Source organism: Taurulus bubalis (genome assembly GCF_910589615.1).
Source record: "Taurulus bubalis genome assembly, chromosome: 15".
NCBI lineage: Eukaryota > Metazoa > Chordata > Actinopteri > Perciformes > Cottidae > Taurulus > Taurulus bubalis.
In genome coordinates, this window is record NC_136603.1 from 18415552 (window position 1) to 18430711 (window position 15160).

Sequence of the window (15160 nt, forward strand, 5' to 3'; positions counted from 1 at the left end):
CATACATTTTACTTCAGGGAAGTTCAACTTAGAAAAATTGTTAAAAAAAGCTTTTCTCTCTTCTCTTTCTTCTGCTCCTTTTTTTTCTTCATTTAAAATGGATCTGGCTTTCGTGGAATCAGCATTACGATGGAACGTTCTCCAGGCCTACGCTGCTACATGTGCCAAATGTTTCCAACAAAATGTACATCTGCTCGTTAAAAATGATACTACGCCGACATAACATATACCTGGGGAAGTTCACCTTAAATCCTGATCTCACATTTGGGAAATTAACCAACTTCACATAATAATAATAATAATAATAATAATAATAATAATAATAATAATAATAATAATGCTATGTTACATATAATTATATTCATTAAAGTCAGAGTTATTTGTGGCCTCTGTTTCACTCCAGGCAGTTATATTCATGTTAATTTAATCACATTCTAATATGTCTTTGCTCTTTGTATGGAAATCCTTTGATTTCTTTCCTCTCTTGAACATTTTATATCACTGGTTTGAACACCTCCATCCTCATGGATCTTGTGGTTTTTATTGCAAGAAATGTGATGAATAATTCACTGAGTCTTTTGTAATTAGGACTGCCTCAATTTGGCAGATGGTGTCTTGGAAGTCTCTACCCTACAGGCTTGTGCAACTTATGGCAAACTTATGCCCACATCATTGTTTGCCATCTGCTCCTTCTGGACAGAGAAGTGGCCACACACCATTTTTGCTCCGAGGCATGCTCGATTCTTTTCTCTTTTTTTTTTTTTTTTTTTTTTTTTTAACCAAAGGCATGACCGGTTTAAGGATATATGTCACCAACCTGCAGTTCATCTAATCATATAAAGCCCCATCCGAGTGGTGCCCTGGGAACACACTTTGTCGCATTGATTGTCTGGGAACCAGACGAGTTGGACTCTAATTGGCATTGAGTGGGATTGTTCGGTTCGCCGACGCTCAAGCTTTGCAAATGTCAGAGTGCGGATTTGGTGGAATCAGCGAAGAGAAAGAGGGATTTCTAGTTCCCACTATTGTTGCGTTATCCAGACCAAGTGGGAAACGGCAGGTAGGGGCTCAACGTAGATATTGCCAGGAAAAGATAATGCCATTGCTGAGGGAGAGCGCCACTGAGCTGACATCGGAGAAAAGTCAGTTGATTAAAACAGCTGCTAGATGGAGGGAAGGGAGTTAAAGCCATGAGAAGGCAGACGGAAAGTTTTGATTTTAGCTTTGTTTATCTGTCCAGAGTCCCGTTTTTGAAAGAGCGAGGAAAAAAAAAATCAGAGACTATGGGTGGAAAAGGCAAACTGAGATGAATGTTAAATCTGGCTTGCCAGGGACAAATGGGACTACAAAAGCTATCGAGTTACGGAGCGACAATTAACTCGCAATGAGCATCCCTCCTCCCTCAACACCTGCCATACCAACACGCAGGCTCTGATTAAAAATGCAGGGCTCTCACAAGCCTTTTAGATAATTAAGCAGGTTTCCCCCGCAGTGCCGCTAGTTAGAACAAGTGGGTTGGTTTCAATCTTTTCAGCAACACCACATTAAATTTGTTTCGTAAGGCTTGCTGTGAGCTTAAAAAGACATTGCATTGACATTGATCCTTCATGCGAGTGCAGAGTTTTTCCACTTGGGCGTCTCCAACAATCAAACCGCCAATCCTGGCAGAGTTCGTGCTCCGCTCTGTGTACTGATCTATACAGGACCAGGCCTGTTGCTGCCCAAACACAAATAGATTCACTACTCACTCAGCCTTCAGGCCGGCCCCCCAGTCTGTTTCCCAACCACACAACGTGAGCTCTCAAAGATTTGACTGTTTTGTCAAAATGGCAACCGATTTCCCCTGGAGGCACGGACGTGTCTGTGTTTCAGCGGGATTCCTTTGATCGGCAAGAGAAAGTGCTTTAGAAGGTGCTTGAAGCCCACTTTGATCTCTCAACATGAAGCGCTGTAGGAAGTGCTCTCTGCCGGTTTGTAAGAAGGAGGTCATCTCTCTCTGGCTGCTGAAAGGCCAAAGTCTGTTGCCTTTAATGAGCTGCATTTGAGATGATCGGTGGGAACATTGCTTTGTTTCTTTTTAGATTTCCTGCCCAACATCTTTCTCAGATTGGTGGGATTTTTGTTTTAGTAGTCTCGGCGGTATTCGCATTAAATATATATCTTCACACTTGATTTAAGTCATTTTTATATGAATTAATCAATTAACATTTACGTTGACTTATCTTACAATATATTGACCTGACCTCAATAATATTTAAATATTTATGTTCACTTATCTTACAATGTATGCACATGACCTCAATAATATTTACGTTCATTTATTGTACAATATATATGGACAAGACTTCAATAATTGTTACGCTAGCTTATGGCACGATATGTGGACAAAACCCTGATATTGCCCCTTCTGTTCATGCTTTTTCGTTTACATAGGAATGTAATGGATATTTTTTTTGTTATATAACAATTATTTCAGAATATCTTTTAAGAATAACAACGTTGTTGCTTATTTAAATGGTGTTCCTACATCCTGATGCTATTATCATTATAGCATTACAGCGGCATAAAATGGTCATTACAATAACATTGTTTATTGCAATTATGTCTGGGACAAAAAGCATCCAACAAGATTAGCTATTGTGACAGTTATGGTCCAGTCCCCACATGGGGAGTTACTGGGACTCTTTCAAATTGTGATTATAACAAATATAATTAACAGAGTCTGAACAAGCTGTAAAAAATGGAAGATTTCACTGGCTTTACTCAGCTGTATCTAATTAGCATTAATTATGTGAGCATAACAAAAACAACAGAGGAGAACGTATTGGCTCCTGGTTTACTTGCTCTCTGCATGCTGCCATCTCTAGAGGTTGGCTAAAGATGGTCTTGCTAAAGATGGAACAAGGCCTTTCACTCGTAACAGAGTAGTTTTACTGTGTGGTATTAGTACTTTACTTGAGTAAAGGACCTGACTAGTTCCTCCACCACTGCTCGCTGGTCACTTTTGATGCTGACTAATTGTAGGAGACAGGAAGTCGTAGATGAAGAGATAGAAACTGGCTGGCGACATTAAGGCTATAAAAAAAAGGCAATAAACCATATGACGCAGCATTCTTTTAAAGTGATAAGCTCACTCTATAGCACTCGATGGCTCTGTACTTTCTCAATTCAAAGAAAGCATCTGCTGTTTGGAACATACAGATGTCTAGTATTTGAATTTCATAAAAAAAACATTTCCATGAAGAAACAAACATGTTGTGTTCTCAGGGCCATTAAAGTAGTCCATTTGAAGCTATCTATATAAGAGAAACACACACTTCTTCAATAAGGGTAGCCTCATTTGTTCAGGGCTCAGCTGTAAAACCTGGGACGGGCCGTGACTCACCCTCAGCCCTTTGTCCGCTGGCCTCGGGGCACGGCTCCGATACGCACTGACAGTGTTTCTTACGCTGCGGGCCTCTCTACTCCGGCACGGTTGATGCACCCTTTTGGTTCCTTCACCAAAGCACACGCATACTGCACTGACCAATGTGTTGCAAGCCAACATTACTTCTATTTCATGGAGTTTGCACCCATCGCTTAATGACCCATTCAGCCACGTGAGTCACTAAAGGCAATACCTGCTGCTTCAGTGGTGACTAACTGGAATAATACATACAGCAAGCGAGTTCACTCTAGGTCAGCGCCTAGTAAACCTTGCTAGGAAAAGGTCAGTCATTGCCTTCATTGTGAGGGTTTATGTTTTTATGTTTTGTAACTTTAAACATGGGAGCCAAATTAGTTTCTCTTGGATTTGCTTGGTCGTACACATATATGTATACATAAAATCCACACCCCATTAATACCTTCACACTATTTACATGCAAGTTTGTGCCAGAACAAAATGTATTTATTTGTTTTCCATTACCATTGCTATATTAATGGTGTAAAGTCAGTTATACGTATACAAATATGCGCCCTTTGACCTTTTTGATTGTAGACGATTATACATACTTGAACACATTGCCTTTTTGGGGTTTAGAATAAGTGGAAAATATGTTTCTGTAATTATTGCTCTGTATAGAAGTACCTAATCAGACAGAATGACTACCTAAGTACTGTAGGGAGCCATCTGTGAATTACTGAATTGTATCATAGAGATGATGTCTTGTACTTTGATAATGAGTACACGTAAGAAGGAGATTCTTGTCACTTGCACTATTCTTCTGTCATTATTTTCTTTTCATTGTGTTTATTTATACCACGGTCTCTGAACACGGCTATTGTTTCAACCTAGTCAGCAAATGCTTTTCAGTTTTATGGAGACCTTTTTTCACTTTTTCAACTATTTCCTTCTCAATTACACCGCATGTGAAAACGATGAAGAATTCCCCGCAGAAAGTACATAAACAAATGTCTCTAATGGAGTGTACAGTCATATATTTAAGGCTGCAGATGGCAGAACTGCTGGGAGCTGTCAACACTGTGGCTTTCTCTGTGTGTCTGTCTAAATCTGTTTCACTTTCTCCAGCGGTCTCATGAGAACATCATACCTTATTGTCATACTGGCCCCGGCATGTGCTCTTTGGTTGTTTTTCGCTGAGTCATCAATAATGGGCTGCGTTATGTTGTTTTCTGCTCCATGGCTGCTGTACAGTTTGTACTTGGGTCCACTTTGTCTAAAGGTATATTAGACAAGCTGGGACTGGGCCTCAAACTGACTCAACCTGCCCATCTCTGGCATTACAGAGGTGCTTGGCACGGTGCATGTTGAGCAACTCAGATCTTTATCCAAATGTGTGCAAATCTTGACTGCGCTGATCCACATCAGCGATGCTCAGGAGACTAGCTGCCAATGGAAATGTGATGCATCTAAACATCTTCCTTCCTTTTCAGCATGGGCTCTGTTTACGAAGCTGGCTGATTTTGTTTGGTTGAGTTCCCAGCTTTTATTGATGCATTGTGAGAGTAGGATTATATTTATTTACCTTCTGTTCAACAACATGGAGGATTCCTGATGACAGATTTGGAGCTTTGCACGGATTTGTGGACTACCCAGAATCGTTTGCATTCACAGCCGTTGCAACGCGTGCGGAAATCTATTGTTTTGATATTAATGTCTAGTCTGCAAAATCCATTATTCACCATAAAGCTCACATGAACAAAAAAGCTATTCATCTTACCAATATTTGTCTGCAAGAGCGTGATCATTTCTGCATGTATTGCAAGACTCAGTTCATGCTGCTCATTGCTTTTCTGTTTTAATATTCATTAAATATTAATATTCTTCAGCCTATCGCACTTCTACACTGTGTTAGTATGACACTAAAAGTAGAGCAGTGTGTTATGAAGCCAATAATCGCTGACAAACAAATAAAGGTTGTCACTAATCAAGGCAAGATGAAAAAATATTGAAATTACTTGCAGCTTACTAAAGCAGCTCACATGGTCAGTTTATTAAAAAACTGCAGATTTTCTTTTTAAGCTAAATTACTTGACTTTTTAATGGGATTCATGCGACAAACAACCTCCAGTTTTGAAACGTGAAGCCAATACAGAAGTGCCTTAAACTTGCATTCTTTCTAATGTCCACCAGGAGGCGACTCTTCTGGTTGCAAAGATAAGTGCAATTGGATAGAAGAGAAAATGCATATCTCACATGTTTTATTACCTCAGTACACATTGCAAACACAAGTTCATGGTCCCAATTGCTAGTTTCAAGTCTTCTTCAATACAGCATGATGTTTATTTACAAAATGATGGTCTCATTTAGAATAAATAATTAAATTAAATGATAAATCAGGTGTCAGTTAGAGGAATAAATGCTTGGAAATGTTTGTGTTTTATTGTACCCTTTAGGCTTCAGAAAAGATCAAAAACAAAGATTTGGTTGTGGGCTGAAAGACATGCAGTTTTAACGGTGTAATTACCATTATAAAAACCCAAACAGTCTGTCAGACCGTCTTGCTGGTGCTCGTGTTAAGCTCTCATACAGCTACCAATAAGGGTCCCTCAGTGCAGGTGTCGACTGACTGGTGGTGCGGGCGGCAGATCACTGCAAGTCTTAACAGCTTCTTTCTGTTCCATTTAACATATTTCATGAAAGTTGTTTGTTCATTCTGCAGTTCAAAAGGTGATAGAAAATGAAGTACTTTTAACTTTTAACATGTTGTCTACTGCTCAAATAGTCTTCACTGGACAATGTTACGATTCACAGTATGGTTCTCCCATGAGTGTGTCTGAGCTCTCGATAGTCTACACAAGCTGTACCAATGTGTCGTACTCTTGTTCATCCGATGGCTTCATTTGAATGTGGACTTCACTGTCAAAGAAGTGTTTTGGGCCTATTGTATGTTCATCTATCGTAAAGTCTGTATTCCGTCCTAAAAATGGACATAAAAATAAGTACTTAGAGTGCAAGCATGTGTCTATGCGGCTGTACTCTGTTCTTCAAGGACCATTTCTAGTTTCCTTTCAGAGAAAATGTTTTAGTTTAGCTCTCAACATTGTATTTGGATGGGTTTTCTTTCAGAACGCCTGAATGGATATTGGACATGAGCGATTGAAAATCACACAGCTTATTGTACTTTGGTCCGTCTCAGACAACGGGCACCGCAATCAATAGGAGGAAGCTCTTTTCTCCCCTCGCTTTGGGCGGCCAAAGTCTGGCATAATGAACATTCGTAGTTATTAGATTTACAAAAGAGCCGTCTGCACCATGTTTGTACTTTTTTCTCTTTTTTTTTTCTCCCCAAAGGAACAATTCTGATAGCTCGAGGCTCCCAAATGACAAAGAAGAGAGCAACAATCTCAATGTTTCTGTAAAGTTTGTTTAATGAGGTTCAGTCGTGCTATGCTTACATAGCCTACATGGGGTTGGGTACTAGACGGAGACCCAGATTGTGTGTCGCTGTGTAATTTCTCCCTGCTAGATGGCCCTATTTTCTGCTGCTTATCAGAAACAACAAGAAGAACGCAATTAAAAAAACACTATAAGTCTCTGCAGGGAACCCAACCTCCCACATGCAATCGCAATACCACAGGTCAGGTGGAAGGAAGGAGATTGGGAGTATTTGAAATGGTGTCCCAAATCCCTGCTTATAAATTAAAATTGGACAGGTTTTTTTCAAGAGGTCAGCTTGTAGTGCTGAGCTGCTGCCCTCATTACCTCGCCTGGCAGAGGGACTGCTTGTTTACTGCTGTGCTGATAGGACCGACAGGGTGGTTCCCATTACATGAGGTGTTTTGATAGAACGTTGTACCTTACAGGAAAGATCATTTTATGTTTGTTTTCCAACTCTCCAATTGCACCAGAGAATAAAATACAGTTGGATGCAGTCAAACGAGACTAAACATGTTATCAGTTTAGTGCTTTATCAAAAGCCCAAGATTAGCCCCCAAAAAATCCCAAAACACCAAAGGTCTACAGCCATGCAAGCAGCTCTGTGAGGCTGTACTTAGGCAAAGAGGTGCAATCAACTTAATGCCAACATGCTAACAATGACTTTGTTCATCATGTTAAGCGTATTAGCATGCTAACTTCAAAGTAGCACTTAACCCAGGGTGCTGGCGCTAGATATAGCCTGTTGCATTTATTTATGTATATATATATATATATATATATGTATATGTGTGTGTGTGTGTATATATATGTCTGTGTTCATAAGCCGATAATTGCAGTACAGCAATGACACACTTAATTTGAGGTATTTAAAAAAAAATAAAATAATTGTGTTTCCATCCACCAGAGTTATGAGTTATTTTTTTTTTACTTTGAAAAGTTCAGCACACAGTGTATTTTGGCCACAATGATAATACAATAAACAATATTTTATAAACCGCTAAATATCAACATCATTAGCAGCTTATATGTTATTGATTTTGCATTATTTTCTCAAAACCAAATTATTGGACACTATTTACACATTTATATGTCTACGCAATTATGGCGGAACTTATTAACAGAACGTTGCACAAGTCTTCTGCTCAAGTTTAAATATGTAATCTTGCCTGGTAGTATGTAGTCATGCGACGTGGTCTCGACACGCCGTTGCAGTTCATCTTTTGGGTGACATAAACATCTGTACCACATTTCATTGCTATAGTTCCGATAGTTGAAACATTTCTCTCAAAACCACAAGTGTCAACCCCGTAACAGCGCCAGTAGGAAAGTAAAAGCCCAAAGTCAATAGGATTCTTCCTCTGGGGAACATGCATTTTTGCACACAATTCCATGGCAATCCATGCAGTGGTTGTTGAGACATTTCAGTCTGAGCTAAAGTTGTGTATTGCTTGACCGACAGACTGCTATTGCAATCCAAACCTGACCACATTAATATTCCAACTCATAACCTAATTGTATGTCGCTCTCCACTGTGCTTATAAAGTGAACAATGCAGTCGCTCAGCCTTGGCTAGCTGCAAATCCCTTTGGACAGAGATTCCTCTTTTCTCTGGGTTTGGAAGTAGCTGCAGCTCGACAGGCAGGCATAACAGAGAGCCGTTTTAAAAATCAGCAGGGATGAGGGCCGAGAAAGCCATTCTCCAACAGCACACTGAGATAGGGATTTAACATCGGCAACGGTGGTCAGTAGGGCTCTAAATGTCATCTCTTTCCCGCATCGGACCAGACCTGCTGCAGTGCAAACTGTTGCTGTGTGCTGCATCCTGTATAATGCCAGCAGCTTTCACTCAGTTCTCACCAGCCTTTATGTACTGGGGGATTTAGATTTTCCTTGGTGGTTCCTTAGTTTCAGTGCAAAAACACACCTGTGAGCTTGCATCTACAGCATTGTGAGTTGTGTCTCTCTTGACTTTGCAATATTGCATATTTAATAAATTAATTATTCAGTCTAAATGTTATGTGAGGTCACACAGCTCGGGCTTTGCCGTTAACAAATCCCTCACACAGCCTCTATCTGAGTGTCTAGAAACAGTAAGCTGTTTAACCACACACTGAAGTCTTTTGGAAATTATACAGTCATGCAACTTTACTTTATCTTGAAGCCCGAGGTTAGAGTTTGCTGTTGTGACCTAATTTCTCTATGGGAAGCAGTGTACTAAGTGTTTGTCTCTCTATCCCACCTCACCAGAAGTTCAACCCGAGCTCTTCATCTTCAATGAGTTGTGCGCCCTGAAGGACGATCCAGGGCCTTGCAAGGCCATTAAGCCACGAGTATTCTTCAATGTCGACACGGGCCTCTGCGAGCCGTTTGAATATGGAGGCTGTGGGGGAAACGCCAATAATTTCATGACCATGGACGAATGTGAGGAAACGTGCGTCGTCTCAGGTGGGTACGACCCTTTGGCTGACACTTACAACTCCTTTTAATCAAACGGTTTCAGTCCAATGACTCGCCTTGATGTTTGGTGGACAAATTCAACTTCCTCCACTCAAAGTTAACACGAGTGAACACAGAGGCTGACATCATTCATACAAAAGGGAGTATTTTGCACAATCACAGTACGTGGGATAGATATGTATTATAGCATTGCATTGTTATGTTGTTAGCAAATGAAGAGTTTTGTTTTCTCATGCACTGTTGTTCCTCATTAGATTGTATTGCCACCTTGGGCATTAAATCGTATTACAAAGTCATTTTCTTGGTATGTGGCTAAAATGGAACATTGCCAGCACATTCATTCTGAACAGTTTTTCTCGAGCCATCTGGTTAATGTAAAATATGGGCACATTTAAGAGAGGCAGCCGGTTTTGTATTATTTATAGGTTGCACTTACTGAACTGATGATGAATTGAAGTTGAATTAATTGAATATAACTAGTGATGCCCTGATCAAGTTTTTTTTTGGAGCCTGTGATCCCAACCCAACTCATTTAATATTGAATACACAGAGTTCTGATCCAATTTTTTTATTTCCCTCGACATAACAGCTGCACAGTGCTCTCTTCTACTACATTAAAGTTATTACATCAATCCAATATATATGCTTGAGAATTAAATGGCTCTCTATTGCATTATGACAAACAAACGCTGGCAGCCAAGTTGTTCCTTAATGTTTTTTATTTATACTATTTCAAATATATCAGTATAAAATAACAAACCCTGCCTGTAATCTATTTGGCCTTGTCGCCGTGTCGAGGGAATCTGTTATTCCTTTAAAAGTGGCCTTCAGTTGTTGTTGCTTCAGTGCAGCCTTTTGCCTGAGTGACCTTAAGGAACTGTATTCCATTGAGAGTTTGTTTCCGTCGTCTCTACACGTTTTGCGAGGAATACATCGAACCTCACAACCGTAACAACATAAATATCGCATAGAAATATCCTCCTTTAGCGGACTATCTTACGTAACGACTGGTAACAAGCATAAAGTCAACTTGTGGTCTACCTCTGGTGTGTGTGTGTGTGTGTGTGTGTGTGTGTGTGTGTGTGTGTGTGTGTGTGTGTGTGTGTGTGTGTGTGTGTGTGTGTGTGTGTGTGTCTAATACATGTCTTTGTTAGTCTGAGTCGTACCTGAATCTGTTTGTGTTGTCTGTATGTAGAAAAGGGTGTGCATCCTGATCCAAACGTGTAGATGAATTTTATAGATCAAATAGGGTAAAGTGAAAAAAGTGTTGAGTTAAAAATAATGTCGGTGAAAACATCCAGATTTGTATGACACAGATTCAGTTTACTTCCGCGATCCTAAATAGGATACACGGTTTGGATAATGGAATGGATTCAGCTTCCTCGCACGACGCCCGTGTGGTGTGATGTGCCTGAAACACACTGGATTGCATCGGAAGATGCATCAATCAGTTCCAATGGCAGTGGTGATATATGATCATTTGCACAATTGGTTAAATCAAATATTGCACCCACCGTTACAGATCTATGGTTCGTAAAAGCGGCGGAGATATAAACACAGACAGGTTCCTTTTTTAAACTCTTTTTCGGAGTTGGCAAATGCAAAACTTAACTCGACCTTCATCATTGCTTTAGTGTTGTATCGCTTTTCTTCACCTTCAAGTGGAACACAGCTGCATGCGGCCGTTAGGCTCAAAGCGCTTTAAGTGGCAGTCGCTAAACGCTTTCTGTGGTGTTGCGTGACTGAGGTCAATGGATACACAAACACAAAAGCTCAATTCTGGATTGCACACAACATTGAATTTAGATGTTTTCATAACCATGCGATAGAGTCTGACGATGACTGAAAGTAGAGTGTTTAAGGTCACGGCGAGTGCGTCTGAACACGACTACTAAGTGGACTCAAAGTTGCCGAGACGGAGGGCGCTCGTTGGTCTTTGCCGCTCCTTCACTAATCAATCGTTGGTTGGCGATACCTGCTAAGTGCAGTCTTCGCAGTGCAGGGATACATTGTGTCACTCACCACGCTGCACTTAGCTTTTGTGAAAAGCAATCGATGGAGACACAATTAAACCTTTCACCCGTGGGAGTTCAATTTATCCACAGCGAGACGAGCTGGTTTTGGTTCAAAGGCACTTTTCAGGTGGCTGCTGAGTTAGGAGTGTGAAACGCTTCGTCCACAAAAGGAAACGCCTTTCTTCTTCTTTATCAGCTCTGTGCAGTGTGTAATGATATCTGTCAGGAAAAACAATATGCCTTTGATACTCACGCTTGTTAGCTCAACAGGAAATATGCTCTTACATGAAAGACATGTATTTAGATGGCGCGTTATCCTGCGGCATGACAAAGAATAACCTTCACCTTCACATTGCATGCCGTGAGATACGTCCTACAAGAGGACCATGAATGTATTTGCATCTTGCAGGAATTCCCATAATGCATTAGGTTGCCTGGATTTGGTGTTCCGTTATCGGTCTCCTCCCAAACAACTATGGGCTGTAAAGACGCATCTGGAGGTGTGGAGTTTCTGGCTCCAGCTGAGGTGATATTAAATACTGCTCTGACAGAAATATGAAGGGGACGAGCAGAGATTAAAGTTGGTCTGAGTGTAGTCTTACTCTGCTTTTTGATCATAAAGAAAATGACATTGCATTAAACAGAGCTATAAAACTTGCATTGGTTCCATGGCATTTAAAGGGCAGTTTGCAGGAAAGCATAACACCTCGGAGTGGTCGCTTTTATCTAAATTGAACGCGCGTCCATGTGTGTATCCACTTTTACTGCTCGGATGGTGACTTTGTCTCAACGACCAAAGTCAGAATGGAAAGGAAACGACTCCAATTCAGTCATCCCGCTAGCTTACACTGAAAAAGTCTGTCCTTTTTGTTTGTATAACGCACACACGGGAAACACACACGTGCATGCACACACACGTATGCACATTCACATGCAGGTTTTCTGGGATTCTGCTGATGAAGATCAGTGGCGGTAAGACACAAAAGACAGAGAAGAGAAGACTGCGAGCCATCAAACGTTGATGTTTCCAATGCAGGATACACACAACAAGTTTGGGTCAGGTAAACATTGCGGCGACATTGAACCGGCGGCTCACAGCTAATGGTGCAAACAGCGCTAATGAAAACAGCGCTAACAGTGCAAACAGCGCTAATGCAAACAGAGCTAACAGTGCAAACAATCTAGTTCCCATCCGCAATGATTGAAAAGGAGCAGTTGTAAAATTAGATTTTTCTGAGCACCACAAGCGTGAGGTGAACTTTCATAGGAATGAATGGGCTGCCATCTCCGTGCACTTCTCCCGTAATGCATCCATGGCGATTTAGCTACAGAAAGATGTGGGAAAACAAAATGAAAGGAAAAACTGATACCTCTTTTAGAAAATGCACTTTGCTTTCTTTTTGTTAAGTTTAATTGACATGTCTTCCCAAAGTCGCATGGTTTATCATGGCCTGTTGGTTCCCAAGTACATGTGCGTTGGGTAGCAACCGCAAAAGCAGTCACCTACGCTACAAAGATTGGCATGTAGCACATAGTATACTGTACTCACTCAGTATGCAGTGTGGACACAGCTCTATTTTTTTTTTTACCAACAACAGACATGATTTAGATTGCTGCCAAAAAAAAAAAGACATTAGTGAGAATATTAGTTAGCCTTGAGCTTCAGTGCAGTGAAATGAATGTCACACTGATCTTGCCTGGCTTATTAAGTCTAATTAATTTGTAGGTTAATTAAACATTCGACTAAACTTACAACAGTCATTTCATTTTCAGTAATTGAGACTGACTTTTTGAAACTTTTCCTGTACATTATGTTTCCATTATTTTTATAAACAGTAAATAACTCTATGAATTACTATCACTTAATTTCCTGCACTCTGGGGATTTTGTTGTTGTTGTTGGAAATGTCTTTATTCATGGAAAGGAAAACACAACTCCCCTTCTCATTTAAATCTATCTCTGCTGAGTCAAACCTCATGTCGGCATTAGTCATACTTTCATGTCTTTTTTTTTTTATTGGGGAAGAACATTCTTAGAAGTGCACGTGACTATATCAGAAAGAATTCTCCTCTATGTTCAAAATGAATGTGTGTGTGTATGTGTGTGTTCTGTGTAAAACAGTAATGTTACGAGGATGAAGTAGTTATTGAAGAAAAGGTTAATATCTTTAAGACATGTTCATAAAATGTAACGTTTATTATAATATGTTTATGTTATTTAAACAGGCTTCCCCCCCATGCTGCCAGCACCACATGAGATGACATGGCCACTTAACAAGAATGCTCTTCTAAAGGTCACACACCTCTGTGAGGGGACATTCTGTCTTACTGTCCGGGAAACCTTTTTCTCCGATCTCTGCAAAAGTTTTTTCTGTTCTCCAGCCCTGACGCTTTACTGAAACCCCAATGACTCATATAGCCATCGTGTCCCACATTCCCCCTTTGGTCCTTTGTCCCTTTTACAGCTCTGCTTGAAGAGGTCCGAGACGGGAACACAGTGTTTCTCTGTGACAGTTGCACTTTTTTGTTCTTTGCTCAGGGCTTATGCTCAGTCTGGGAGCACAGACACTGATCAAAAGAAAAAGAAGAAAAGAAAAGAAAGGTCAGGGAAGGAAAAAGGGAAGAAAAAAGCACAAACAACCAAATGCTGCTGGAGGTGTCAGCATTTAGCAGATTGTTTGGACTGGAGACACGTGAGCCTGCTTTGTAGAGCTGAAACATCTAGTTCCTAAACACTTTGATATCTCATAACATGTCATCAAATACAAATATCCCACATATATACTCTGATGAATAAATATAAATAAATAAGGCTTTGTTTTGACAGTTTTTGTCCAATGTGCTCCATGCACTGTGGATTTTAGATGTGTTCCGTGACCCTTTTCTCTCCACCTGACCTTCTGGAAATTCCACGTCAATGTTATCTCAACCTTTTTTTTCTATTTATTTTTTCTCCACAACCACCTGGAGAAGCGCTGGTCTCATGTAAAGTATACTGACAATTTTGGGGCTTTGGGATCTGAAAAAAATAAGCTTTTTGAAGAATAACTCTCCTCAGAGCTAAGCCTGCAAACATGGGCCTTTAACACTTTGATCCCGCTATGTTTACATAGCACTTTGCAATAGGCAAACAATAGCATTGTAATAAAGCAGCGGAAATTGATTTATTTTTATTATTATTATTTATATATGCATATGCTGATTTTGCCGCTGAGGACACTGTTTTTCTATGTGATTGGATTACGTCTGTCTCCATCCAGTGGCAAATGTTATTTTTACGCCCAGGTTAATTTATTTAGCTCAAATATCGATTCCATTATTTTCCCCACAAGAGGCCTGGTCAAAATTGTGTCAGCACTTTTTAGATGCAGAAACTCTACAAATATTTATAAAATAAGTTGAACAAAAAATGTAAGGAAGAAAGCGGTGTTGAATAAGGAAGGGCTGTGGTGACAACAAGTGCAGTCTAAACTTAGTTTTCAATAGATATGTGGTACACTGTCTCCTCATTCTGGGTATGACACTCAAAGGGGACAGAATATGAAGACAAAAAACAACAAAACAAAACAAAAAAACGATGTTCTCCTGGAAAGCGACACCAACTTTCTGGAAGAATGATGAGTCCATTTGACACCCAGCATTTGAAAAGAGAGCTGGCCGATAATTCTCCACAAAACACAGATCACCTTCACAGCTCGGATAGACAATTGTGTTTCTGAATTATTCATTACTGCATTGCTCCACAGAGAGCGCCAGACTCGTGCTTTTCAGTCAAAGTCACCTCGTAAAATGCATTTAGATGTTACAATGATAGCCCTTTTAATCACCGTCACTCTCCAGTAGTGAGTTATTTCATCGACTTAAAG

General features: G+C 40.2%; 1 protein-coding gene across 1 annotated transcript in view; it reads left to right on the forward strand.

Moving 5' to 3' along the window:
• Positions 1–15160, forward strand: part of tfpia (tissue factor pathway inhibitor a) — a 34722-nt gene that overhangs the window by 11543 nt on the left and 8019 nt on the right. Inside the window, exon 2 of the mRNA XM_079231402.1 lies at positions 9071–9268. Within this exon, the coding sequence (XP_079087528.1) occupies positions 9071–9268 (198 nt within the window). The remainder of the gene's footprint in view (positions 1–9070; positions 9269–15160) is intronic.